The sequence below is a fragment of the Trachemys scripta genome, chromosome 14 (assembly GCF_013100865.1).
Source record: "Trachemys scripta elegans isolate TJP31775 chromosome 14, CAS_Tse_1.0, whole genome shotgun sequence".
In the NCBI taxonomy this organism is placed as follows: Eukaryota; Metazoa; Chordata; order Testudines; family Emydidae; genus Trachemys; species Trachemys scripta.
Genome location: NC_048311.1, coordinates 4,101,061 through 4,127,037, shown reverse-complemented (window position 1 = coordinate 4,127,037; position 25,977 = coordinate 4,101,061). Strand labels below are relative to the sequence as shown.

Genomic DNA, 25,977 nt, shown 5'->3' with positions numbered 1-25,977 from the left:
TCCTGTCACAATTTGCTACACCTCCCTCCTTTCTAATTGCTCTACAGCTAGTAAATTATAACAAATGAGGGTACACCTCTCAATTTTTTACCATTCCCATCCTCTGGCCCCATGGTAGCAAATTGTGACAGGGCTTCAACCATCTGTCACAATTTGCTATCTCTCATCTCTGTCGTCTCCAGGGGTAGCTAATTGTGACGGATTGGGTCAGGTAGCTCCAGTTCACATAGAGGATGATCCTCTGGGCTCCTGATTCCTTCATTGGCCTGCCTTCCCTGTCAATCAGGTTGACCTGGAGAACTTGGTGTCTCCCCATTTGCCCTGGGGACTGCCAGTCTTAGGATCTTAATTTCTCTTCAGCCTTTCCCCTTTCTTTCAGGAGAGTGCCAAATCTCCACTAAGCTTCAATACAGGGCCAACAACCCCCGTACATTCCCCCTTTCTGCCACATCCAGAATGTCCACATCAGCACATCCAGGTCCCACATTAACAACATTTACAAGCATTTTATATATATAAACATTTAACATGTTTAACATTCTATGTCCACTTCTTTATCTTACACATGATAACATTCACTAATACAATGCACAAAACCAATAACATAATCATCTGTAAATGTAACGGGTGGTTCACCTTTCTTAGTTCCCTGGAACCATCTTAACACTAGTGGTTTATTACCCATATTTTCTATTCCCTGTCCCCGAGTAACACCGGGTCAATTTGAGGGATCTGGCCATTTTCATCAGGCTTTGGGTTTGCTCTACTCTGTTCCCCTTGGGATTCAGTTTATGTGACTAGAACCACACTCACACTGGTATCAGTCTCCTCGAGGTATGCTGATTTGTGCCTCCTATGGTCCCTAATCGGACTAAGAGTGCAATTTTTTAGCTGGTCCCTAGGCACTACTCTCTCAGGACCTCCTCCTCCAGGCCGGATAGTGTAAACTGGCAGATCAGGGTTGTTGTGAGCAAGTACAATGTGGAGATTTGACTCCCACTTGTCCTGTATTTTATTACATCACCAGTGTCTATGGTTACAAACTAGGACACTGTCAGCAGGTCTGATGAGAGCCCCACTGGTCTTGTGATCAGAAATCCTCTTCCTACTTTGGGCTGTGTCTTGAGTTGTGCTGGGAGCAACTTCACAGGTTGTCTTCAGCCTGTCATGGTGACCTGATTGTTCCAGGGCCATACTGTCCTCTGGGGTCCTGTTTCTTGGGGAGAGCCAACAGCTGCATGGGGCCCCTATATTCAACACTGCCCCCACATTTTCCACAGGCTGGGTTCATCATGTAAGATAACTCGCTGCTGAGGGTGACCTGGGAAGCAAGGGAGGGTCTTCTGCAACAATGCGGCTTCTGCCCTGGCCCTTATGTGGCTTGTCTGTATGCAGCAATGGTCCCCCCGCCCCTCACGGCACAGTGACGTGGGTATGTTACCCTTACTGGGACAAGGAGCTGGTTGCTCTGCCAAGGAACCTGCGCAAGTGGATTGTCCAGCTTCTGCATGAGGCCTTCAATGAGATCACCGAGGCTGATTACCGCGATGTGAGAGAGCACATCAATGCCCTATTCCGCATCTAGGCACGTACGCAGCCCCAAGTCTTCTTTCTGCAACCCTCCTTGCCCCACAGCCGGCACCCAACAACTCCCTTCTCAAAATAAAAGTCACTTACTGGGTGCCTCCGTTGCTGTTTGTTCTTCCCCAAGCACCATCTGCTGCGACTGGCTACCTTCCTCCGGTCTTGAAAACAACTCCTGGCTGCATGCATCTATGAATGCTGGGCTGTCCTCTGGCTCTGGGGCCCCCCTCCTCCTCAGCACCCTTGCTCCCACTTTCCTCCTCCTGGCTCGATGCACTCTGGGCTGGCACGGCCTCTGAAGTGTCCATGGTGCTCTTCAGAGTGGAGGTGGGGTCGCCCCCAAGTATCACATCCAGCTCTGTGTAGAAACGGCAGGTCGCGAAGGCAGCACCAGAGTGGTGGTTTGCCTCCCATGCCTTGTGATAGGCATTCCACAGATCCTTCACTTTAACCCTGCACTGCAGTGTGTCCCAGTCATGGTCCCTTTCAATAATGACCCTTGATATCTGCCCATAGGTATCGTAATTCCTACAGCTGGAGCACAACTGGGACTGGACAGCCTCCTCTCCCCAAACGCTGATGAGGTCCAGCACCTCACCATTGCTCCATACTGGGGATCGCCTGGTGCGTGAGGCATGGTCACCTGGAAAGATGCGCAGAGAGCACTCCATGCCTTGCTGAGCAAACAGGAAGGGATTTTTCAAAATTCCCAGAGAATTTGAAGGGCGGATCTGACAGTTGGTCACCTGAGGCCAGGGCAGTAGAGTTCAAACTGATGACCAGAGTGGTTCGAAGAGGCATTGTGGGACACGTCCCGGAGCCGGTCAGAGCACACTAATAGACCAGGGCATCCACACTGGCACCGCAGCACTCCAGCCAGGGAGCAGCAAGCGTTATGCTTCTCATGGAGGTGGATTACCAGGAGCGCTCCAGCCGCGGAGTCGGGGCGCTCTACGTGCTTTGCCAGTGTGGACACCTCAGGAGTTACGGCGCCCGGGGCTGATTTAGTGCGCTCCAACTTGCAAGTGTAGGCAAGGCCTACGGTTAATTTTGTCAGGCCCTGCCTACCTGAATACATCTAAATCATCTAAATATTCTTTAACCTGTTCTTTCCCTATTTTGGCTGGCCAGGGGCTCAGACAATCTGCTGTATTTTGGTTGCACAAGAAAACTCATCAATTACCCCAGGTCTCTAGCTGAGACTCTGTGCAGCGCCCAGCCCTGCCACACCCCTCACCAGCAGGTAAGTGTGAAACTTCCTTTTCTTCACCCACAGGAGACGGAAGCCTTGGAGGACGGTGGCTTTACATGCAATTTCTTTTTATTTTACTGATTCTCAGAGAGCAGGAGAAACAGGGCAGAGCTGAGTGTCACCTGCCAAAGTAAGAGGGTCGGCTCCAAATCTGTCACTCACTGGCACTGCTGGGGATGTTTCTTTAAGAGGACTTTGATCCTTGTACTCTACTCAGCATGTGACAAGGATTCCTGTTACGATAACTTCCCAGCTATCTTGTTACTTTCATTTCTGAAGCTGGTGGGAGCAGCAGAAACAGGCAGCGATTCCATTCAGTTACAAATGCAGTAAATTAACAACAGAAACAAATGAACAGGACAGAGTCAAACTCCTTGGCTCTGTATCTCCTGTGCTGAATGGACGAAACCGCCTCAGCAAAGGGAGGTTTCTCAGGAACTCTCCCTAGGGAATGGCTGTGGATGCTAGAAAAACTGAGAACTTCCCAAGGACCCTGAAGCTGCTTGGAAGTGTCCCCGCGGGACTCAGCAGGTAAGGGGGCTTCCATCCCTAGAACTACAGACTAACTTGCTATTTCCTCATCCACACACACACTCAGATGAGCTGTCAGTGTCACAGGGCCCATCTCCCAGTTTTGTCAGGAGTAAACTGCCACTCCCATACTTTGAGTGTAAATTTGGCTGCAGAAACGCACCCACATGATGATCTGTCATGAATATAGGGGGAAGGTAGCAACCTTTATGTATACCAGCCCATTCAGTTAGCTATAAAGACCTTCTTAGCTGTGTTCTGAATTGCTTTACCTGTAAAGGGTTAACTGTTTCCCTGAAGATGCTTAGAAAAAACCCACAAACAAGGGAGGAGTTGACAGAGAGCTGAGACCCAATGAAAATCAAAGATACATTCAAATTGGGGGAAACAGTTTCCTTTTCTCAGCAGTCTTTGGTTTTGGTCTGGATCTTCTCTCTCAGAACTGAGAGGAAGTCAGCAGGTACAAAATCTCCTAATTCCATACCTGGAATAATCCATCTAAAATCACAGAAATGTCAGTAGGGTAAAAAAGGTTTAGATAAATGCGATTAGGCTATTTGTTTGTTGGGCTTGTGTTTTCTCTGTGCTTTTATAGGATTTTTTCATCTTTTTTTTTGGTAACCAAAGCTGAGCCCAGAGAGGAATTCTCTGTGTGTATTAAATTCTAGCACTCTGTAAAATCTATTATCATCGTGATTTTTTCAGATGTGGTTCTTTATTTTGTTCTTATAATAAAATTTACTTTTTTAAAAGAATCCTTTGATTCCAAAGTCCTTAAAACAAAGGGTTTATCTGTGCTCACCTTGATAAGGCAACTGGTTGGTATTTTATTCTCAAGCCTCCCCAGGAAAGGGGGTGAAGGGCTTGGGAGAATATTTTGGGGGGGATAGGGATTCCAAGTGATCCTTCCCTGAATATTTTGTATAAATCACTTGGTGGTGGCAGCGATACCTGTCCAAGGCAGAGGACTCTGTACCTTGGAGGAGTTTTAACCTAAGCTGGTAAAATATACGCTTAGGGGATCTTTCATGCGGGCCCCCACCTTCTGCACTTGAAGTGCCAGAGTGGGGAATTTTAGCCTTGGCATGATCAGTAAGTATTTGGTTTTGGTAACACCACAGTGTGCTTAGTCCATTCCAGTCACACAATGAGGCAGAGTCTCTACCCCACAAAGTTTCTAGCCTGAAGATTGAGAGAAGGTTGGGTATAGACCAGACCCTGTGAATCTGTGGATCCTTGGCAATGCTGCCAGGTGTGTGTGAGAGCTTTTGCCCAGCGTTGTGTTTTTAATATCCATGTCACTGCACTGAGATAACAGAACAAGGCAGCGACAGCTGAAGAGGGAGAATCCTTGGACCAGATTTGGTCAGCTCTGTGCATGGAGTGGTTACAAGTAACGAGGCATAAAAGTCAGAATTGGTTACAAGAAAATAAAAGTAAAATGCAATTAACACATAATTTAACAAGCTAAGTGAAGTCAAAGCAAAAGTCTCTCTCACCACATATTCCAGCAGTCTTACAGGCTGAATTCCTTTCAGTCAGAATCCCTCCCCGCAGTCCAGTGCTGCTTCCTTTGCTTGTCAGGTGTTGTCAATGCTGTGGGTAGAGAGGAAGGGAGAGAGAGAGAAAAATTGTATAGGAAGGGAGAGCGAATGCCTCAAGTTCTCTCCATTTGATTTTGTCGGTACCTGACTGAGACATTGGCTTGCCTTTTGTTATTGGACAACCAGTTTGTGACCTCTCTCTAGATTTGGAATATGTCTTAGTAACATCATACAGTAGAATCTTATAACTTTACTTACAATGTTGCTATGCATATTTTACCAGGACAATAATAATCAGCAAATTATGAGTTTTCAAATGATACCTCATGAGGCATACTTAGTACAAGATTTATCATAGTCCTATGAAAGGGATGAATATAGGGATTGAGACTGTTACAGGCATCATTGGTGCAATAAACTGGAAAGACTGCCTGGGTCACTGTGGGACTGACAGAGACATTGGAGGACTGTACCCCAGAAGGGGGAAAAGTGACCTAGCCGAAGAGCTAATTCTCAGGGTGACCAGGAGGGGGTGCCAGACAAGGGGTAAGTGGAGCATCCCATGACAGAGTGCTTAAAGAAAGATTCTGGGGAAGAAAAATTGGCCACTGGCCTGGGCTTCACCATCATACCTGCCACCCACAGCATCTCCTAGGATCCCAGCCTTTCTCACCTCAATCCTGAGAGATGTCCTGACCAGACCAGGACAGAGAGAGGGACCCTGATGGCATCACCACCTCCACAGGCTCCAGCTGAATCCCAAAGACCACCTGGGATGTGAGATTCTGAGTGTGTCTTTCTCTCTCTCCCACTGCCCCCACATGACCTTTTACTTCCCTACCTCATTTTTAATTTCTTATCTCTCTCCTTTTTCCTTCTGTCTAATAAGAGTCTGACTTAGCTGGTCAAGACTGCATATTTTGCAACACTGCTGTGTGCCTGTTAAAGCAAAGCCCTAAACAGCCTGCTGCTGGGAAAAAGTTGCCAGTTCTCAGCACCCAGGTCCCACCATGTGCTGGGCTTGTGTTTCTCCAGCAGTGAAATTGCAAGTGAGGGGCAGCGCCAGAGACAGAAGCTGCATTTTCTATCTTTGCTGGTCTTGTCTCTCCCCTTTTCTGTGTGTTTGTCTTGTTTTGTCTTCTTAGCAAATATGACTGGACATTATCAACAACAGCAACAACAACAGAGTCAGCCCATGTCCGTAACTTCTTCTCTTTTCCTCACAAAGCCGTTATTAACATGTCTGCCGTGTAGTTGTAGCTGTGTCAGTCCCAAGATATTAGAAACAGTTGGGGTGAGGTACATCTTTTATTGGATAAACTTCTGTTGGCGAGAGAGACAAGCTTTTGAAACACATGGAGCTATTCTTCAGGTCACCATCTTTATTCCCATAATTTATTACTATCTAAGAGACTGTCAGATAAGAGGCTTTTTCCTTTTAAAAACTCTTTCCAGCTAAAGGGAAAGGAAACAAGGGCTGTTGTTAAATGAAAGTCTAATTTAATATTTTATATTTAAAATGCTTTAACTGTTTTTCCTTCTTTTTCTATATCTTTAATAAAAGATTGAAAACATTTGTTATGGTGCATTTGCCATGGTGCTAAGCAGGCTGAGGTCTCTGTATACCAAGTCCAAGCACATTTTAACTGTTTAATGTTGAACAGTGACTGGGTCATGTTAACACCTTTGACTCTTTGGGCCCCTATGGGTACGTCCACACAGCAATAAAAGACTCACAGCAGTAAGTCTCAGAGTCTGGGTCAACAGAAAGTGTAGACGCACCCTATATTACAGCTAAATTTATCCAACACTCTTATTCCAGAAGACAATTGCATTGTTCCTGTTTACCCAATGCACAGCAGAAGTGGGCTAACACACAAACAAGGCATTCTTGCTCTGAAATTAGAGTGTCCACATATGGATTTATTCTGGAATAATCATTAACCTTAGCACAGGTGCAGCTCCAGGGAGCAAGCGCTAGTGCAGACGGGCTGCCAGCTACTGCTGGCATTTTAACCTCAATGATATTTGACCCTGCTTGGAGCTAGTGCAAACTAGAGCTATGGGGAGAATCCCTTCCCAACTCCATGCATTGCACACCAGGGTGGGCTCACTCTTGTGCCAGTCACTGCACGTCTGATTTTGTTTGTTTCTCCTGTTCCCAGACCCAGCTACAATGACAGGGAAGGTTCCCTCATTCTCCCCTGGCTCCATAGTGAGCTCCGCTCTGCCTAGCTACATCGCTCTCTGCCTCACTCTACAGGTTCACAAGCTGGTGTCAGGTAGGAGCTCTGGCTTCCTCACTGGGTTTGCTGCCTGTTCTCACACAGAGCTCTGCTGCCCTGCAGCTCCTCGCACATACAGAAACAAGTGACCATGTCACCCCTTCCAGGGTCACCCCCACTGGACACCCCCACAGCTCAGGGTACACCCAGAATATCCCTCCTCCTAATGCTCTCTGGTGGTCTCCTGCCAGCCAACCCCCTGGGTGAAAACTCCCATTGACTTCAGTGGGGCTTGGATTTCTTCCTGGATTTGGTGTCTCCACTTCCCTTATGGTCCTTGCTTTAATCTAGCACCAGCCTCCTCTCTGCCCCTTCCTGCTAGCGTGAGAGTGTCCCCCCCCCCCCCCCCCGTCTCCTCCTGCTACCTGGCACATTCACTGACAAAAACCTTCATTGACACAGAGCCATGGTTACCGGGGGTTTCACCTGCCCTTCCAGAGCATTGAGTTCAGCAAAACTCAAACTGCTGAAAACCAGGACATATGGAGGTAAAGCACACACCAACGCAACCTTAACTCTGCCTCCTCCCCAGAGCCTGCACTAGCCACTGGGAATTACCTGCATGCATCCAGCTGCAGTCACTGTGTTAGGTGTAGCTGAACTGAATGGTGGAGACATTAGCTGGAGCAGCTTGGTGGAGCTGTCACTGTGATGCAAAGTGATCTGAGTCAGAGCTCCCCCAGGCATGTGAGGAAAGGAGAGAGGTGCATGTCTACCGTGAGGGATCCAGTATCCCCCATTTCAGCCCTGAGCTGTGTAGTTGTGTCAGTAACAGGCTTCAGGGGTCTGTTTGCCCCGGGATTGTCTGTGTGTTCAGTGATGGGTAAGGAACATATAGTGCTAGATGGAATCCTGGGAATGAGGGTGAAAGGGCTGTTAAAGGGGGCGACGGGCTTGTAAAAAGTAACAAGTGTGGGGCTGTTCCTGGGCAGTAGCTCAGTGTAGAACAGGGTCGGTAGCTCCTGTTCAGTGCAGGTCCCCTAAAAACAAGTTTTCCCTTAGCAAGGAGAAGGCGTTTGACTCTGCTACAGTTGTCATATGCCCTGATCCCTGAGTGATGTGCCTTATCTGCGCAGGCAGAGTGCAGGTCTGTGTGCAGTGGATGTATTGCAGGGATCGGCAACCTTTGGCACGCGGCTCGCCAGGGTAAGCCCCCTGGCGGGCCGGGCTGGTTTATTTACCTGCCGCATCCGCGGGTTTGGCCAATCGCGGCTCCCACTGGCTGCGGTTCACCGCTTCAGGCCAATGGGGGCTGTGGGAAGCGGCGCAGGCCGAGGGATGTGCTGGCCGTTGCTTCCCGCTGCCCCCATTGGCCTGGAGCGGCGAACCGCGGCCAGTGGGAGCCGCGATTGGCCAAACCTGCGGACGCGGCAGGTAAACAAACTAGCCTGGCCCGCCAGGGTGCTTACCCTGGTGAGCCACGTGCCGAAAGTTGCCGATCCCTGGTGTATTGGATCATCTCTCAGAGAGGACAGAGTTAATGTTGCTTTGGCCTGTACCTTAACTTTGTATTTGCTGGTGTTCAGAGGCCTGAGTTTTGCTGAACTGTTTTCTGGAAGGACCTGAGATACCTCTGGGAACCTTAACTCTTCATTAGCAAAGATTGTTGTCAGTGTCTTTCCTAGTTCCTTGAACAGAAAGAGGACTCCTTGTAGTAGACATTAATGGTCATTTAGGCAGTTGTAGTTCTCACTTAGATTTGCAGTTGATGCATGACTGTGGCTAGATAATAACACAAAGCCCTAACTTTTATATAGTGCTTTTCAACAGTAGAGCTCTAGGAACTTTATTCACTATACCCATTTTAAAGATGGGGAAACTGAGGCACAGAGCAGTGAAGAGGCTTGCCCAAGCTCACCCAGCAGGCCAGTGGCAGAGCCAGACTAGTCCTAGTCCAGTGGTCTCTCCACTAGGCCACATGGTTGCTATGCCATTCTTCAGCACTCCTCGCCCTGCCTGTATATTTTATTACAGTGCAATGGGGATAATGGGGTTGTGCTTTGAAGGGTTTAGAGTGTGTAGATGCTAACAGGGCTGATGCAAGAAATCTGAGACACAGTTCATGTCCCAGCATCTCAACAGTTCCCTGGTGCTTACAGTAACTATAAATGAGAGAGAAAACTACTGAGTCTGACTCCTTCTCCATCCTCTGCTCCACCATCCCTCACAACATGTAGCCGCCCCTTTCCCCTCCAACATTCCAACTCTCCCTCCCCTTCCCTCACCACAAAGCCATCAGTTAGCACTGTAGAAGCCTTTAATATGTAAGATGTTGCTCCTTGCTGTCTCCAGATGGGGTAGACGTACCTGCGCTAGCTCTGATCAAGCTGTCGTGCTATAAATGGCAGAGTAGCCACAGTGGCACGAGCAGCCTCCCTGAATATGTACCTAGGGTCCCGGGGAGCTAGCCCATCCCCCCGCTCACATCACCACGGCTACACTTTCTCATGCTAGCTCAGTCAAAGCTAGTGGGTGCATGTCTCCCCACACTGGAAATTACAGCTCCAGCTCCCACTGTAGACATCCCCATCCAATGTTACCAGCTTGCAGAATTTTATCACAAGTCTCATGACATTTGATGTGTTTCTTAAAGCCACAGCCCCTGGAGGCCTGTGATTAGGTGAGAATCTCAGCTTTCATTTTGTTATAAAGTAAGTTTCTGTCCCTTGTAGTTACAGATAAATGCTTGGAAATGTGACCCAAGGCAACTTTAAAGGTTCAGAAATCAGAAATCAGAAGACAAAGAACAACCCCAATTTTATGATTTTTTCAAAAATCTCTTTATTTTTAAGCCAATCTCACGATTTGGGTGGGGGGTCTGACTTGGAAATACGTATCCTGCTGCATGTACATTCCTATGTGACTTGGTTCCTCTCCACTTTAATTTTCTTTTCCCCCTGACTCATTTCACAGCACAGTTCACAGTGACTGGACCTGACCATCCAATCACTGCCTCCCTAGGTGGGGAGGCTGTCCTGTCCTGCCACCTCTCCCCCAGGATGAGTGCTGAGAACATGGAGGTGAGATGGTTACGATCCCAGGACTCTGAAGTCGTGCACCTGTACCGTGATGGGCAGGATCAGTACGGAGAGCAGATGCCGGAATATAGAGGAAGAACTGAGCTCTTGAGAGATGACATCACCAGTGGGAGAGTTTTCCTGAGAATACACAATATCCAACCCTCCGACGATGGGCCGTACAAGTGTTTTTTTCAGTCCGGTGTCTCTTATGAAGATGCTTTATTGGAACTACAGGTGGCAGGTCAGTAACTCATTGTGATACTTTGACGGCTTCAAAAGGGTAATAAGTGGAGTCTGAGGGGTGATTGTGAGATGACACCTGATTTGTCTCATAGTGGGGCAGTAGCTCTGCTCTGGTTAAGGTTTATTCTAGTTCACTGTTTAACAGCCGTTTTGTCTAAGGGCTCTAAAATCCACACGAATACTCAGATTGTCTTGAAAATTGCTGTGACACATTGGAGTCTGGGACAGGGTTAGTGGGCTAAATTTGAGGTCATTAGAGCAAGGAATTAATGAGATACACAAACACCCCTAACAAGTTAGGTGATATTGGCGTGTTGTGGTTATTACAAATTTTTTGTGCACACCTGGGACCAGACAATAGCTGATTCTCCCCATGCTGATGTCACCAGCTGGGATTGATCTTGGCTTGTGTCTGGCACCCACAGGGTACCAGTGGTTGCTACTCAGAGTCCTGTAGCCCAGCACCTGGTATAAGAATGGGAGAATTGAGGAATTCCCCCCCACCCACCAGGACAGGGGAAGGCAGGAGGCCTGATACCTGAAGGTGCTGCCAGAGAGACCAGCAAGGGCACATGTGTAGCTAGGTCTGTAACCAGGACATGAGGTTTAGGTCAGATGCAGCAAACACCAGACTGCTGACAGTCCCTATGGCAAGAAGACACCTCTGTGCACTTCTACTGGCACAGCCTACAGACCTCAGCAGTGAAATGAGACATATGTGATAATCCCTCAAGGTACATGCACCTCTCCTCATATCGCAGTGACAGCTCTGCCAGCCTGCTTGAATTATTCCCTTCCCCAGTCACTACAGCGACTCCGAACACAGTCTCCGTCAAGCCTGTGTATTATGGAACCACCCTCACTGAACCGTTCCCAGTGCTTATTGCCAGTCCCAGGAGGTAGAGTTAAGGTGGCAGGGCTGGAGCGGTGTATGCCGTTATTTTGTATCTCTTGGGTTTCAAGAGTTTAAGTTTAGCTGCTTTTTGCATTTTGGAAATGCACAAAGGCAAGCCCTGCTGGGCAGCCTTACTTCTGCATTGGCAAGTAGTTTATGGGCATTAATATGTAACTATAGACCCCTCGTGGCCAAGATGGAGTCTGCTCTCCAGAGCGGCTCCAGCCAAGAACAGGCACACACTGGAGCACAGCAGGTAACTCCCTTCTACCCCAGGGAACAGGGTTAACTGAGACTCCTCATAAATCTAGACACAATCTTATCATGACATCCATACAGCAAATACTTTACAAACAGCACCAACAAAATTACCATCAAACATACAGATTTCTTTAGTACCAAACAGTTCACAGGCCACACACCCTATGCATTTAAAACATACACTGCTGATTTGGCATTAATGACACCACATTGCTCTGAGTTGAAGAAGCAGCAAGCACCCAGTTCATCCAAAAAGCTGGTATCCGTCTCTTTGTGAATATCTTCTCGATGCAATCAGTTAAAGCAGGCCTGTGAGTGAGTATCAGCACTCAGGGCAGAGATCTTCACCTCCCCTCTGGGTCTAACTGAAGACTTTGGTACTTTTTTTCTTTATATTGGGAGTGGAATTGTCTCCCACTCTTGGAGATACCTTACTGAGCATACTGCAAGAGTTCATTAACTTTTTCCTTTGTTCACCCATGTTACCTGCACACTCTAGGACACCCCACCCTTATCCAATTCCTAGGGCTTAGGGCATACTCTTCTGTGGGTTTGCGGGGTCTTTTACCAGTGAAAGAGTCTTATACAGTAATATCCGTATCCTCTATTTATTAACAATTACCAAGCATAATACACACACTAAGCATACAATGCTATGCTCACCAATCCTGATCAGGCAGGCGGACTTTCCCTGTTGGCCAGGCCAGGTCAGTCTCATCTGGATTCTGGTTGCTGCCCATCACAGTCATGCAGAAGATTCATACCAGCTCTGATCTTAGGCTGTGTCTTACAGGTGAGTTCTTCTCCTTCCAGGTCTTTTCTTCTTATTCTTCTTCTGTTCCTTCTGCTGGTCTCCTTGGACCCCAGGTTACATAGTGAAGCTTGAGTCCTGCTTAGCTTAACCAATCATTTTACTAAAATATTACAAAATATTCTTTGATCAATCCTAACATACCGTGAAACAATTCTTTAACCAATCATAGCCCACCACCTTAGTTGATTTAAATCTTGCAAAATTAGTTACGCAACAGACAGAAACAATCAAAGAACAAAACAGAAACCATACAGATAAACAATAGAGAAGTAGGGACAATAAAGGCAAAACAATAACGAAGTGGAGGTTTCACACCCACAACTATTGATAAGTGATTCCTTGCCAGACAGAATGCCATCAGGCAAAGTTTTCTTTAAACGTCTTGAGGGATTCTTTGCTTATCTGGTGCTGGTGGGTACTATTAGGACAGGATCACCTCCTTAACAGCTCGATATTACATTGTTTTGATGTAATTGGGGGGAGGGATAGCTCAGTGAGCCCACGGTTGTGAGTTCAATCCTTGAGGGGGCCACTTAGGGATCTGGGGCAAAATCAGTACTTGGTCCTGCTAGTGAAGGCAGGGGGCTGGACTTGATGACCTTTCAAGGTCCCTTCCAGTTCTAGGAGATGGGATATCTCCATTAATTTAATTTAGATGGAATGTGAGGATGGGACTTTCTGCTTCTTGGCTCATGGCTGCTGCTCTCCTAATGTGGCTGCAGAAAAAAGTCCCCAGACCTTACACTTGCTAATCCCTGACTAGCTGGAATCAGTGAACTGTTAAAAAGGAACAGACACTGAAGCATTGGGGATGGGATGGGGGGTTACATATAATGTCCACCATAGGCCCTTTAACCTCAGTTCTTGTCTATGGCTCTTGGGCATTTCCCATGAGTCTGTCAGACCAAAGCCTTGTGAGTCACACCCCGGCTGGGAGAGCACTCCATAGCCTATGCTCTTCTGGGCAAAAATCCCACGGGGAAGGCTCCAGACACCCGTCCCTTCTCTGTCTCTCCTGGGAGGTTGTTTCCCTCTCTAGGCTGGTCTGTGTGAAATTTCCAAACAACCTAAGGGCCTCTCTGCACACACACTGACACCACAATAGTGAAATCTCTTTGAATTCACACCTGGTTAAGGTACAGGACTCTTGCTTCGGATTAAGATAATTTTATTTCAGTTTAGCTTGTCAGTACTAAAAAAAACCCCAAGTGTGATCTGGTGTGGGAGGTGTGACCTTAACCCATCATTTCCTTCTATCTAGTGTTTGTGTTTCTGTTTTGCTGAGTGTATTTCCTGGCTTTCGGAGGTACCAGTTTTCTGCTACCCACTTCTGCATTCTGGAAGGGTACAAGGCCCTGCCAACACAACCCAAACTCCCCTATTACAAGGTTTTTTATTTGTGAATTATTGTAAGGCTTGTCTACACATACATGTGCACTGTTTTCGATGAACTAGTGCAAACCTCTGTGTAGATACTTACATGGGTTTGGAAATGGCTTATATTGCTTTAGCTTGAGTCAATTCCTTCTTGATTTAAGAGTGTCCACACAGGGTTTTGCCCTGGATTAACTAAACCAGTTTAACTAAACTGGAGCAAGTTTGTGCATAGAAAAGCCCTGACATTAACATTTATTTTACTGTATATCAAATAAGAATCTGACCAGATCAACTGACCATCCATACTTATGAACTCTCAGTCAATTATTAGTTTAATAGGAAATGGCTTTTGATAACAGTGTAATAAAACTTTTGGCTCTTTACTGGGCACTGTAGGATTATCACAAGTTCATTTATTTCTTCTGTAGGTTTGGGCTCTGATCCTGTCATCTCTGTGGAGGGACATCAGGACGGAGGGATCCGGGTGGTGTGTCGATCATCCGGATGGAACTCACAGCCCGAGGCTCAGTGGAGAGCTCTCAAGGGGCAGATCTTACCATCGGCCTCTGAAAACATTGCCCAGGAGGCCAATGGCCTGTTTCAAGCAGAGATTGCCATTGTTATAACAGAAGAGTCCAACCAGAAAGTGTCCTGCTCTGTCAGGAACCCCCAACTTGACCAGGAGAGAAAGACAGCGATTTCCCTAGCAGGTCAGTGCCTGTCCATGCCGCCCATGGATAGACTGAGTCACTGCAGACATGGGCGGAGAGTATTTATCACTGTGTCTCCTATTTATTGGCCTGAACCTTCAAGGTGCTGAGCACGTCTTGAAAAGTCCTGAGCAACCTCAGTTCTCTTTGGATATGTCTACACTGCAGTTAGACACCTGCTGGTGCCCTGTGCCAGCTGGCTCAGGCTAAGGGGCTTAGGCTAAGGGACTGTTAAATAGCAGTGTAGACATTTGGGCTTGGGCTGGAGACTGGGCTCTAGGACCCTCTAAGGTGGGGGAGTCCCAGAGCGCAGGCTTTAGCCTCAGCCCGAATGCCTACACTGCAATTAAAAAGCCCCTTAGCCCAAGCCCAGTGAGCCTGAATCATTTAGCATGGGCCAGCTGCAGGTGTCTAATTGCAGTGTAGACCAGGGGTCTCAAACACGTGGCCCACAGGCGGCTCACAGAGCTATTTCCTGCGGCCTGCCATAGGCACCAACTCCCCCCCACTCTCCTCCTCCCAGCGTGCCACGGCCCCGCTCCTCCACCTACCTCCCAGCGCTTCCTGCCACCAAACAGCTGTTTGGCAACACTTAGGACTTTCCAGGAGGGAGTGGGGATGCAGTGCGCTCAGGGGAGGAGGCGGAGAAGAGGCGGGGCAGGGGCAGGGATTTGGGGAAGGGGTTGGAATAGGGGCAGGGAGGGGGAGCATGAGCTGTATGCTATTCTGGTTTATGCATCATCAACAGAACTTTTGACTATGAGTCTAATCCAACCCCCATTTAAGTCAATGACATTCTTTCCATTGATTTCAATGGGAGTTAGACAAGACCCTAAATTCCCAGAGCAGAATATAGTACTGGTGAAGAAGAGTAAGTGTTAAAACACTGCTGGACTGAAATTACAAGGTTCATTTGCAGACCTGTGTAAAGGGGTCCACTCACCACAGGAGCACCTCCTTGTGGGTACTCTACCCTTGTAGGCCTCTTGTAAGAATCCCTAATCCAGGATAGAACCAGAGGGTTTACTCTCCTCCTGACCTCCTCCTTGTCTCTAGCCAACTCCCTTTCCCTCTAGGAAGTGGTTGCAGACCTCCACCCTGTAGCATCCTTCCTGCTGTCACTTTCTGGCTTTATCATCCTAACTCAGGTCTTTCCCCTGCATCTTCATTAGTTCTTATCAATCCCTGGCTTCCCTCCAGCTGCAACATATAAGGTTAATTGGCCCTTTCTGGTCCACATTTACCCACTCAGGGCTTGTGTGGGATGGACACCCCATCACATGCTGACAGAATTTTTTTTAACTCATACAATTAACAAATTAACACTGCCAGCTAAGTGGCCAAAAATGAAATGACTGTCAAAATTAGCACTGACTTTTTGCATTACAGTTTTAAAAAAGTTAATGCATTGACTTTTAAGAGTATACTGTATTACTCTTCATTTTTTACTATACTGTTGTATCATTGTATGAAAAGGTTTCAGTGATGCAGCCCTCAGGTCAATGTATCAGTCCTCATGTGGCCCTCGTGGTGATTTGAGTTTGAGATCCCTGGTGTAGATGTACCCTTCAACTCCAGTAGGAGCTGAGGGTGTTTAGCACCTTGCAGGCTGGGACACCATTGGCCAGATTTTCATAATAGCTCAGTACCCAGCAATCATCCTTCTTCTCAGTAGGGGTGGGGGAGGGAACACTCCTTTGTTCTTGTGCTGTAGCGAGAACTGTGTTTGAATTGCAAGCTGTCACTTTAAGAGAGGGGGGTTTCCCGGTCCTGTTTGCAGGCTAGAGAGCTCTGTAGGAAAGCATGAGAGCAGAATCAGGGCTTGTCCGCAGGAACAGTTAGTTCGTGGCAAGCTGGGGTGTAAATCTGTCTCACATTAGCCTGCTGCACACTAACTGTCCTTATGGACCCTGCTACATGCACTAACGATTCCATAGTGCGCTTTGATCTGCCCCACTTTGAAACGGGAACAGGTCAAAGTGCACCAGGGAACTTTTAGTGCAGTGCAGCAGGGTGCACACAACCAGTTAGGGCACAGCAGGCTACTGCGAGGTGGATTTACACCCCAGCCTGCCGCACAATAACTGTGCCTATAGACGAGCCACCATAAAGCAAGTTGGGGTGAGTTGTGCCCACTGCCTTAGGGAGAAGCCCCCCCAGTCCACACTCTGTTTTGGGTTCTTGTGTCTTAAGGTTCTGGATTCTAAGCATAAAGTCATGTTATGCTGCAACCTTCCAGCAGGAGTATTTATGTTGGTATCTAACGTCTGTGTGTGCTGTGACCATCACAGTTCTCAGTGGGGGTGGGGGAGGGAATTCTCCTTTGTTCTCAGTGAGAGCTGCTGGGTGCAGAGTATTTATGAAAATCTGGGTAATAAAGTCATTTTTCCTGAACAGCACAAGAGAGCTCTGGATATGGTCTGAGCATCGCTACTTAGATTATATCTGAAAATACTAGCAATAAAAGTTGAGGCCCAAAATAGGCAGAAACAAATTGGGAGAAAAGGTTGTGATTTTATGTATTATTATCTACCAAATAACTTGGTTACTATCGAATGAATATTTCATCACTATAATAGTAAGCATGTTGTATTTGTGAAGCACTATTCATCTGAGGTCTCATAGTGCTACAATGTTGGTTAGTCTATGATATGCCCAGTATTACCTGATTGCTGTGTTCACAGCACACACACGGAGAGTTACAAACAAAACATAAATAATGTTCCCAAAAGGCTGCAATGTAGCACTGCTTTATTTCTAAGAATCCAGAACTCTAACATGCCACAGCCAAATACAGAGAGAGACAAAGCAGGCTGCTCCCTAAAGCAGAACCAAACCCACCCTGCTCTAGGCTAGCTCTTTGCAGACTGACTGCAGAGGACCCAGCTGCACGCTCCCTACAGAGCCCTTTAGCCTGCAAGCAGGACCAGGAATCCCCTCAGTATTTCAAGTGTCAGCTTGTAACTTTTACACAATTTTCAATACACCGCACTAATCATTTAGCAAAGAACCCTCTAGTCAGCCACTGCTCCAAGGCCCAGGGAAGAGGACTCCGGAGGAATTTTTACTCTGAATCTATAGGCTCAAGTTTTGTTTTTATTAAAATCCTGCATTAGCATATTTTGGTCCAGACACTCTCATGTAGCTGAGCCCCTGGGAGCACAGGAGAGTTGGGGGTGTCAGGAAGCTGGTCACAACTCTCTGATTCTGAGGGCCAGTCTGCACTGACTGCAGCCTTGGGATCACTTAGAGCAACCTAGGGAATGCTTGAATCTATGCCAGTGGGGGATAGGTGTAGCGTAATGGAGCTGCACCCTACCCGCTCCCTATCCCCAACACGCCCTCTCCCATTAATTAATCATGTTCAGTAACCAGGCTAAAGCTTGGGCTTCCATTGGCTTAATAATAAAGCACAGAGGCGCCACATCTCCCTGTGTATTTCCCTGTGAGACTCTTTTAACTAGTCACAGCGTCACCACTGCCACAGTGTCCTGCCTTCATTCTGCGCGTGTTTTCTCCCTAGTCAATGGCACTTTCTCTTGCAGAGCTGTTTTTCCCGAGGGTCAATCCCTGGACGGTGGCTCTGGGGGTGATCCTGCCTCTCCTGGCTGTTCTCACGGCCCTGGCCAGTTACTGCTTCTGGAGGCAACGCAGAGCAAAAGGTGATGTAATGAGAGGGGGTGAGGGGAACATGGTGAGAGACAGACAGAGATTTAAAACAAAACCAAAAGTAAAGAGACAGGGATTAAGGGGCTTTGATTCAGTGTTCGGAGGAGTTTCAGGCAGTGGGAGCTGGGCTGAGGGTGAAGAGGGAGCTGAAGAAATTATGATCATGTTTGAACCAAGAATTTTCAAGTGGTTTCAGCCCTTCAGGTCTCACTCCGGGATCCCAAGCAAATGTGTGACTCTGAACTGTTCCCTGGGGATCCGCACGGCTCTGTTTGAAACAGCATGTGGGGCTCAGTGAGCTGGGCTTGGAGCCCCGACATACGGAACTTGGCTGCTGGCAAGAAACACAGAACACAAAGTAGAAGAGGGGTTTGTTAGGGGTCAGTTCTGCCCCCCAGTCTGTGCTTGTGAGTAGGAGCTGTGGATGGGCAAAGCAGTGGCTGTGTAAATAGAAAGGTTAGCACTTATCTACACTCAGATTTGCTCTGCCTGAGATCCAAATATTTTATTAAAACTAGTGTTTGAAATCAAATTCACGTTACACAGGTTTAAAGAAAAGGCACTGTACATCTGGGGTCAAGCTTGGGTTATGAAAAATTAAAAGTCTTGGTTACAAAGCTGACGAGATACGTAAGGTACATAACAAGCATTGTCCCAGACTGAGGTGTGTGAGTTTTTAAGTGGTAGAGAATAAGTGTTCTCGGGTATGCCACCCATAGAGTGCATAGAGTCAGAGTCAGTAGCGGTAAAGTGGATTGGTACATGGGTGGAGTTTGTCCCTCGGTCCGTTGGTGTCTGGTGGGTCTTCTATAGACAGATACAGTCTGTCAGGGAAGGAAATGGGTTATTTCCCTGACTGTGTCCCTTGTCAACGGTCTGGTTCTGGTATTGTCGGTGTCCTGTGATGTGCTCAGTGTATATGTCCCAGGACCATCTGATGGCGTCGGATACCATGAGCTGCCGCATTAGCCGGGTGTAGTGCCGACCAACTCCACACGCTCTCAGCACCGGCTCGTTGTTGGGGTCCCATGTGCCCAGGGCTCTGATGATCAGGGCATGTATCTGGACCTCGTAGCCCTGGGCTCTCAGAGTGTCAGCCAGCAGGGTACATGGGGCAATGGACTCTCTATTGTAGCATAAGTGCTCAGCTGTAGTTTTTTCTCCAGTTGCAAAGGGCACAACTGCCCTGCAGTGATTTATATGTTTATAGAGATGCTGGAATTTTCACAGCTGCCTAAGGGGTCTGAATGTTCAATTTTTGTTTAAATTAATGGATACTGAGTGTGCAAACCCCCAAGGCAGCTGTGAAAGTCCCATCCAGAGGGTTTTCTCACCTGAAGGGCTGTGAAAATTATGTAGAAATGTATCAGTGTCGGAAGAATTGGGAAGAGGAAATGTCTGTTCCAGTGATTTCCCAGTGAGGATGGAAGCAGGTAATTCAGAGAAGCAGAGAGGAGCTGTGCTTTGTACTTGTGGAAGTTGGAACTGTATGTTGCACCTTTAGAACTGTCACCTACACACTCTGTCAGCACCAGGTGTGAACTGGTTTAGTTAGTGGCTTTAGTTAACAGATCCATTATGTGGGTTGAGTACAAGTTTAGGTGACAGGGATACACACATTTTGAGTTGTATGTAAAAGTCATGTATATGCCCAGAGAGAGAGAGAACTCTGTTGGGCTCATTTTGAAACACTAAACAATCAGACCAATTAACTGTCACTTCCTTGTTCCCTGGCCTTTCAGAGAATTCTCTGCACCAGCTGCACTGGTGAGCTGTGGCTAGGATGCTGTAATAATACAAACACACTCAGGACTTGCACAGCTGGTCTGAGACGCTGCTCACACTGGGCACAAAATGGTCTCACTCAGGCTGTGCTCAGCAGTGACTGACAGACATGACGCTACCTCCATTCCCTGCAGCGTTGGTACCCCAGGGCTGACACATCAAGGGGACGAGCTCCCAGTGGAAAGAGCTGATCTTAGAGGTGATATCTATAGGGGCCCATCCACACACCCCTCCCTGGCTCCTGCTGACCTGAGCACCCAGCTAAAGAAAGGTCTCTCCACCCTGTTCTTAGCTGGGACACCCCCATCTACCCAGGCCCTAAGACCAGGGGACAGGCACCTGCCACAGGGTCAGGAGTTGGCCTAGAATGGAGCCAATCAGACCCTGTCCCTTTCCCAGCCCAGGTCAGTGCCCCATTCCCATCGCTAACTTCCATCCTCCATCCCCCCGGTCAGGAGATGGTGGGGGGAGAGGGTCAGAAGGAGCTGGAGCTGTTCAGGGGATGGGCACAGTGGGGAGCAGACAAGGAACTGGACAAAAAAAGAGACCTTCTCCCCCCCCCCCCACTATCCTCCTCAATAGCCAGATTAGACAGGAGTGTGACAGGGCCCAGGCAGTGGGGATGCTGGCTGCAGGGATGTTGAGACAGATCTGTCTGTGTGTCCTGTTTGTCAGTCTGTCTGCCTCGCTTTCATTGGGGGAGGGTTTGAGCATTGGCCTGCTAAACCCAGGATTGTGAGTTCAATCCTTGAGGGGGCCATTTGGGGATTTAGTTGGGGATTGGTCCTGCTTTGAGCAGGGGGTTGGACTAGATGACCTCCTGAGGTCCCTTTCAACCCTATGAATCTATAGTTACAGCACAATTACGTTAATAGCAGGAACTGTGCCTTAAACATAATGGTGAAATCTCACCCTTTTCTCCCTCTAGAAACTCTGCGATCAGATAAGGAGAGCGAGAAAGGTCAGTGTCTGGGCCCATCACATTAGCTGGCAGTAGAGTTATCCCCATAAACACAACAGGGTGAAATCTTGCCAGCCATAATTAATCATTGGATCAATTGGAACAATTTACTGAGGGGCAGCGGGTGGAGCCCCCCTTTGGGGAAGCTAGCCCCAGCTCCACCTCTTTCACGCATGCCCTCCCTCCCCACAGCCAGAGCCCCGAGACCCCTGTCCCTCCCCCACATCTGGAGGAGCCTCAAGCGCCCCCTCCCTCGGCCGGAGGCCGACTGAAGCCCCGAGCCTTCTCCTCCCACCTGCCTGGAGCTGCCCCGGGTCAGTGGCAGCTGTGGTGTGCCCTCCCCAGACCACAAGCTGCCTGGGGAAAAACATCTCTCAGGTCTGGAAGAAGCTTTTGCTATGCCCCATGCAGGTTCCGGGGCGGCTGAGGAGGTGGTATGTGCTACTCATCTTCCTGGGTTCCACAGTAATCTCCAGTCCAAGGAAATTACTGATTGAACCCAGGAAGCTGAATAGCACATCACACCTCCTGAGCCGCCCTGAACCTGCATGGGGTGTAATAAATCAAAAACTTCCCCCCAAAACCCCACAAACGGGGGTGCGGTGGCCATGGCAGCGGCAGGGGAGGCTGAGCCTCTCCTAGCCTATTATACTCACTGCCCATGCCAAGGGTCATGGTGGATTCTCCAGCACTGGCAGTTTTTAATCAAGATTGGGTGTTTTTCTAAACGATCTGCTGTAGGAATTATTGTGGGGAAGCCCCCTGGCTTGTGTTATGCAGGGGTCAGACTAGGTGATCACAATGGTCCCTTCTGGCCTTGGAATCTGTGGATTGATGAAGCACCTTTCACCCTATTCTCTCTCTAGAGACCCTGCTGTCTGAATGGGAGGGAGAGAAAGGTCAGTATCTGTTACAATATTAAGTTTATCCCCATAAATACGATGGGGAAGTCTCACCTCTCCCTCTTTTCTCCCTTTAGAGGCTCTGCAATCTGAGATGGAGAGACAGAAAGGTCAGTGTCTGGGATCAATGGGATCCGATTGATTTTAAATTTAACCTTGGTTCTGTATTTTCTGAGTTTATAACACTTTGTTTGGGGATATTACAAGATCCCTGTAATGTGCTTTATCCTTAAATTACAAGTATGTCCTCTCCACCTTAACCCCCACTAATCACAGAATCGTAGGACTGGAAGGGACCTTGAGAGGTCAACTAGGCCGGTGTCCTGCACTCATGGCAGGACTAAGTATTATCTAGACCGGGGTGGGCAAACCTTTTGGCCCGAGGGCCACATTGGGGTGCGAAACTGTATGGAGGGCTGAGTAGGGTAGGATGTGCCCCCCAAACAGCCTGGCCCCAGCCCCCTATCTACCCCCTCACACTTCCTGTCCCCTGACTGCCCCCCTCAGAAACCCTGACCCATCCAACCCCCCCTGCTCCTTGTCTCCTGACCACCCCCTCCCAGGACCCCCCCGCCCCAAACTGCCCTCCCCAGGATGCCACCCCCTATCCACCGCCCCTGCTCCCTGTCCCCTGACTGCCCCCCAGCCCCTATCCACCCCCCCCCGCCCCCCAACAGGCCCCCTGGGACTCCCTGCCCTATCCAACCCCCCCTGTTCCCTGACCCCTGACCGCCCCGCCCCAGAACCTCCGCCCCATCCAACCGCTCCCTGTCCCCTGACTGCCCCCGGGACCCCCTACCCAACCCCTCCACCGTCCCCTTACCATGCCGCTCAGAGCGGCAGGAGCTCGCAGCCCCGCTGCCCATGTAGTGGCATGGCTGCAGGGGAGGGGGAACAGCAGGGTAGGGGCCGGGGGCTAGCCTCCCCGGCCAGGAGCTTAAGGACTGAGCAGGATGGTCCCGCGGGCCAGATGTGACCCGCGGGCCATAGTTTGCCCACCTCTAATCTAGACCATCTCTGGCATGTATTCATCTAACCTGCTCTCATGATGGAGATTCCACAACCTCCCTCAGCTTTTATCTCAGAATTGCATTATGGTCCCGATCTACAAAGATCCTTAGGCACCTAAACTCCAGCCACAATACCCGTTTTAGGCGCCATGATCCACAACCCCCCGCTTGGCTGACACCTACTCCTGTAGGCACCTAAATTCACTCAGGACATAAATCCCTGTGTAAGTTCTCACCTGTCTAAGCTTCTGCCTCTGGGCACGAAGAATGCACTGCTGCCTCACTCTAGACGTTTGGGCACCTATCTCCCACCTGGGCCCCCAGCAACACATAAACTGGAGGGAGGAGCATCTAGCTCACCCGTGGGGCCTGATCCAGTAGATGTGCTCAGAGGCCACCCAGAACTGAGGTGAGAGACAGGGAAGAGAAGAACCTTCCTCGTGGGCAGTGTGTGAACCATCACTCCGCCCCCTGCCCCTCTCCCCGAGCCCCTGCCCAAGCTCTGAGCTCCCCTTCGAGGCTGCTGCCCCCACAGTGCCTCCAGCCCCCGCGCCTAGCAGCAGCTGCCATAGGGGTGTGCCAGTCACTTTTGGGAACTGTCCGAGGAAAACACGGACCCCCTGCCTCCCTGCACCCCAACCCCCTGCCCCAGCCCAGAGCCCATACCCCGCACCCCCTCCTGCACCCAAACTCCCTCCCAGAGCCTGACCCCCCAAACCTCCCTGCATCCAAACTCCCTCCCAGAGCCTGCACCCTACACCTCCTCCCGGACCCCAACCCCTGCCTGGTGAAAGTGAGTGAGGGTGGGGGAGAGTGAGTGAGAGAGGGAGGGGGATGGAGTGAGCAGGGGGCAGGGCCTCAGAGAAGGGGCGGGGAAGGGGCCATGGCAACAGTCTTTGGGTTTGCGCCATTAGACAATTGGCAATGCTACCAGACGGGCATGTGGCAGCCCTGGCCATGCTGGAAGAGCGTGCCCAACAGTGCAGCCGGCAGCACTGCCCAAATGTCAGACGGACCGTGTCTGCGTGGGCACAGTTTGTGCATGCCTGGGGGCCCAATGACTGTTCTTATGGACACTCGCGGCATCAGATACCACCTCTATGCCAGTGATTCTCAAACTCTTGCTCTGCTAAAGACTGTTCCCATGCATCCCATCCCACATCTCAGCCTGCCTGACATCTCCTTCTCGTCGATGGCCAGAGGACAACTAGTTCAAAGCTCTTCTGGCCCCCTCACAGCTCACCCCACTTCCTAGTTTCTTCATCTCTTTGGATAACACCACGAGCCCTCCCAGAGCCAGGGGGCTGTGACAGCTCTCCCTCCCTCCCTGCCTCCCATCCCGCACACTGGGCTGCCCCGAGCTAGGTACCAGGATCTCTGCCCCTCCTGTGGGCCAGGGATTGTGGTCCTGAGGTGGGGTGTGAGGCCTGAGCTGGCTGCAGGGAGCCCAGAGCAGAGTGGGAGGCCTGGGGTCTGAGCCCTGCTCAAGGTGTCTCCTTATGGAAGGGGCCGGGGAGTATTTCCCCTGCCCTGGGTGGGAGAATCACTCCATGATGTAGGCCCAGGTCAGGGTTGTGGGGGGAGAAAAAAACTGTCCTGTATTTTTGAAATACAGTGTTGGCCAACCTAACAACACCTCCATCCGCCCAGTCAATCTAGACATTGTCTCTGACTCAGCCTCTCTCTAGGCCCCTGTGTCCTGACCTCACCCTAGTCTCCCTGCTCCTGCGTGTATAACACATCACAGATACAGCCTCTCGTGTCTGTCCCGACAGCCCCAGGCTCTCATTCACCCCATCATCTCACACCTCCACTGCTGTGATCTCCTCCTGCCCGGCCTTGATGCCAGCCGCTTTGTCCCCTCAGCTCCATTCAAAGCACGGCTGCTAGGCTCAGCCCTCGGGCTCGTCTCTCCTGCCACATCCACCACTTAGTTCCACTGAGGCCCCTCCAGCACCGCTCCAGAACAAGCTCCTTGTCTTTGCCTTTAGGCCCCTCAACTCAACATTTAGTCCCACCCTGTCTGAGCGATTGGCGCCGCCTTCCCTGTGCCAGCGATGGACAGATCTAGGGGTGGGCCAGCAGGGCCGGTTCCAGGGGTGGGTGCGTAGGGCCGGTTCTAGGGGTGGACATGCAGGGTCGGTTCTAGGGGTGGCTGCACGGGGCCGGTTCTAGGGGTGGGCGAGTGGGGCCGTCATCCTCAGCACCAATTCCAGGGGGAGCTGTACTGCCGCTGGGCTTTTTATTTTATTTTTTCTCCTGGCAGCCTAGGTAGGGTGACCAGATAGTAAGTGTGAAGAATCAGGACACTTTTTTTTGTGCGGGGTGGGGCGGGGGTATAGTTGCATTTATAAGACAAAGCCTTAATCTTGGGGTGTCTGGTCATCCGCCTGTCTGCTTCTCCCTTAAACACCTTAGTGTTTTCTCCCACTCCATGTACAGAAAAACATCCCCTCAGTATTAGTAAAGCTGCCCCCTTCTCTCTTCAATCCCTCCTCCAAACCCAGCTGTGCTGCACCCCCTGAAATCTCTCCTGGCTGGGCACGTGTTCAGCCAGGCCCTGAGTGTGTGTGTACAGGACCTAGCACCATGGGGCCTGGCACTCTGTGTGCATATAGGACCTAGCTCAGAGAAGCCTGGCCCTGAGTGTGTGTGTGTGTGTGTGTGTGTGTGTGTGTACAGAACCTAGCACAGTGGAGCCCACCCATGAATGCGTGCACAGCACCTAGCCCTGAGTGTGTGTGTTCAGGATCTAGTGCAATCTGGCCTGGCCCTGTGTGTGTTTGTGTACAGGACCTAGCACGATCGGCTCTGGCCCTGAGTGTGTGTGTTCAGGACCCAGCTCAGTGGGGCCCAGCTCTGAGTGCGACCTCTAGATGCTACTGGAATGCAAATAACAATGTGCAGTGGGGCAGGAGACTGGCCATGAGCTATGGAGATATGGCCTGGGGTGGGGCTTAAAGGTGTGTGTCTGTGCAGAGGACGGGGGATGAAGAGGGGCAGGTGGGTGGGGGTTGCAGGGATCAGTGTGGCACAGCCAGAGACGAGTAATGACGTGGAGCCAGGAAGCCCTGCTCTCTGGGCCAGGTTTACCTGTCCAGTATCTGAGGTTTATAACGCAGTAGATAAAACAG

At 49.6% G+C, this 25,977-nt stretch overlaps 1 protein-coding gene across 3 annotated transcripts in view; it reads left to right on the top strand.

Moving 5' to 3' along the window:
• Positions 1-25,977, top strand: part of LOC117887162 (butyrophilin subfamily 1 member A1-like) — a 292,990-nt gene that overhangs the window by 248,222 nt on the left and 18,791 nt on the right. The window contains exons 1-8 of one of the 3 annotated variants that reach the window (XM_034789472.1): positions 3,060-3,367; positions 7,077-7,193; positions 10,110-10,457; positions 14,235-14,516; positions 18,062-18,178; positions 20,899-20,931; positions 21,798-21,830; positions 21,911-21,943. In XM_034789472.1, coding sequence (XP_034645363.1) covers positions 7,088-7,193; positions 10,110-10,457; positions 14,235-14,516; positions 18,062-18,178; positions 20,899-20,931; positions 21,798-21,830; positions 21,911-21,943 — 952 coding nt within the window. In that variant the 5' untranslated portion in view covers positions 3,060-3,367; positions 7,077-7,087. Of the gene's footprint in view, positions 1-3,059; positions 3,368-7,076; positions 7,194-10,109; positions 10,458-14,234; positions 14,517-18,061; positions 18,179-20,898; positions 20,932-21,797; positions 21,831-21,910; positions 21,944-25,977 lie in introns of those variants that run through there. The other 2 variants (XM_034789474.1, XM_034789473.1) reach the window with 2 other exon arrangements.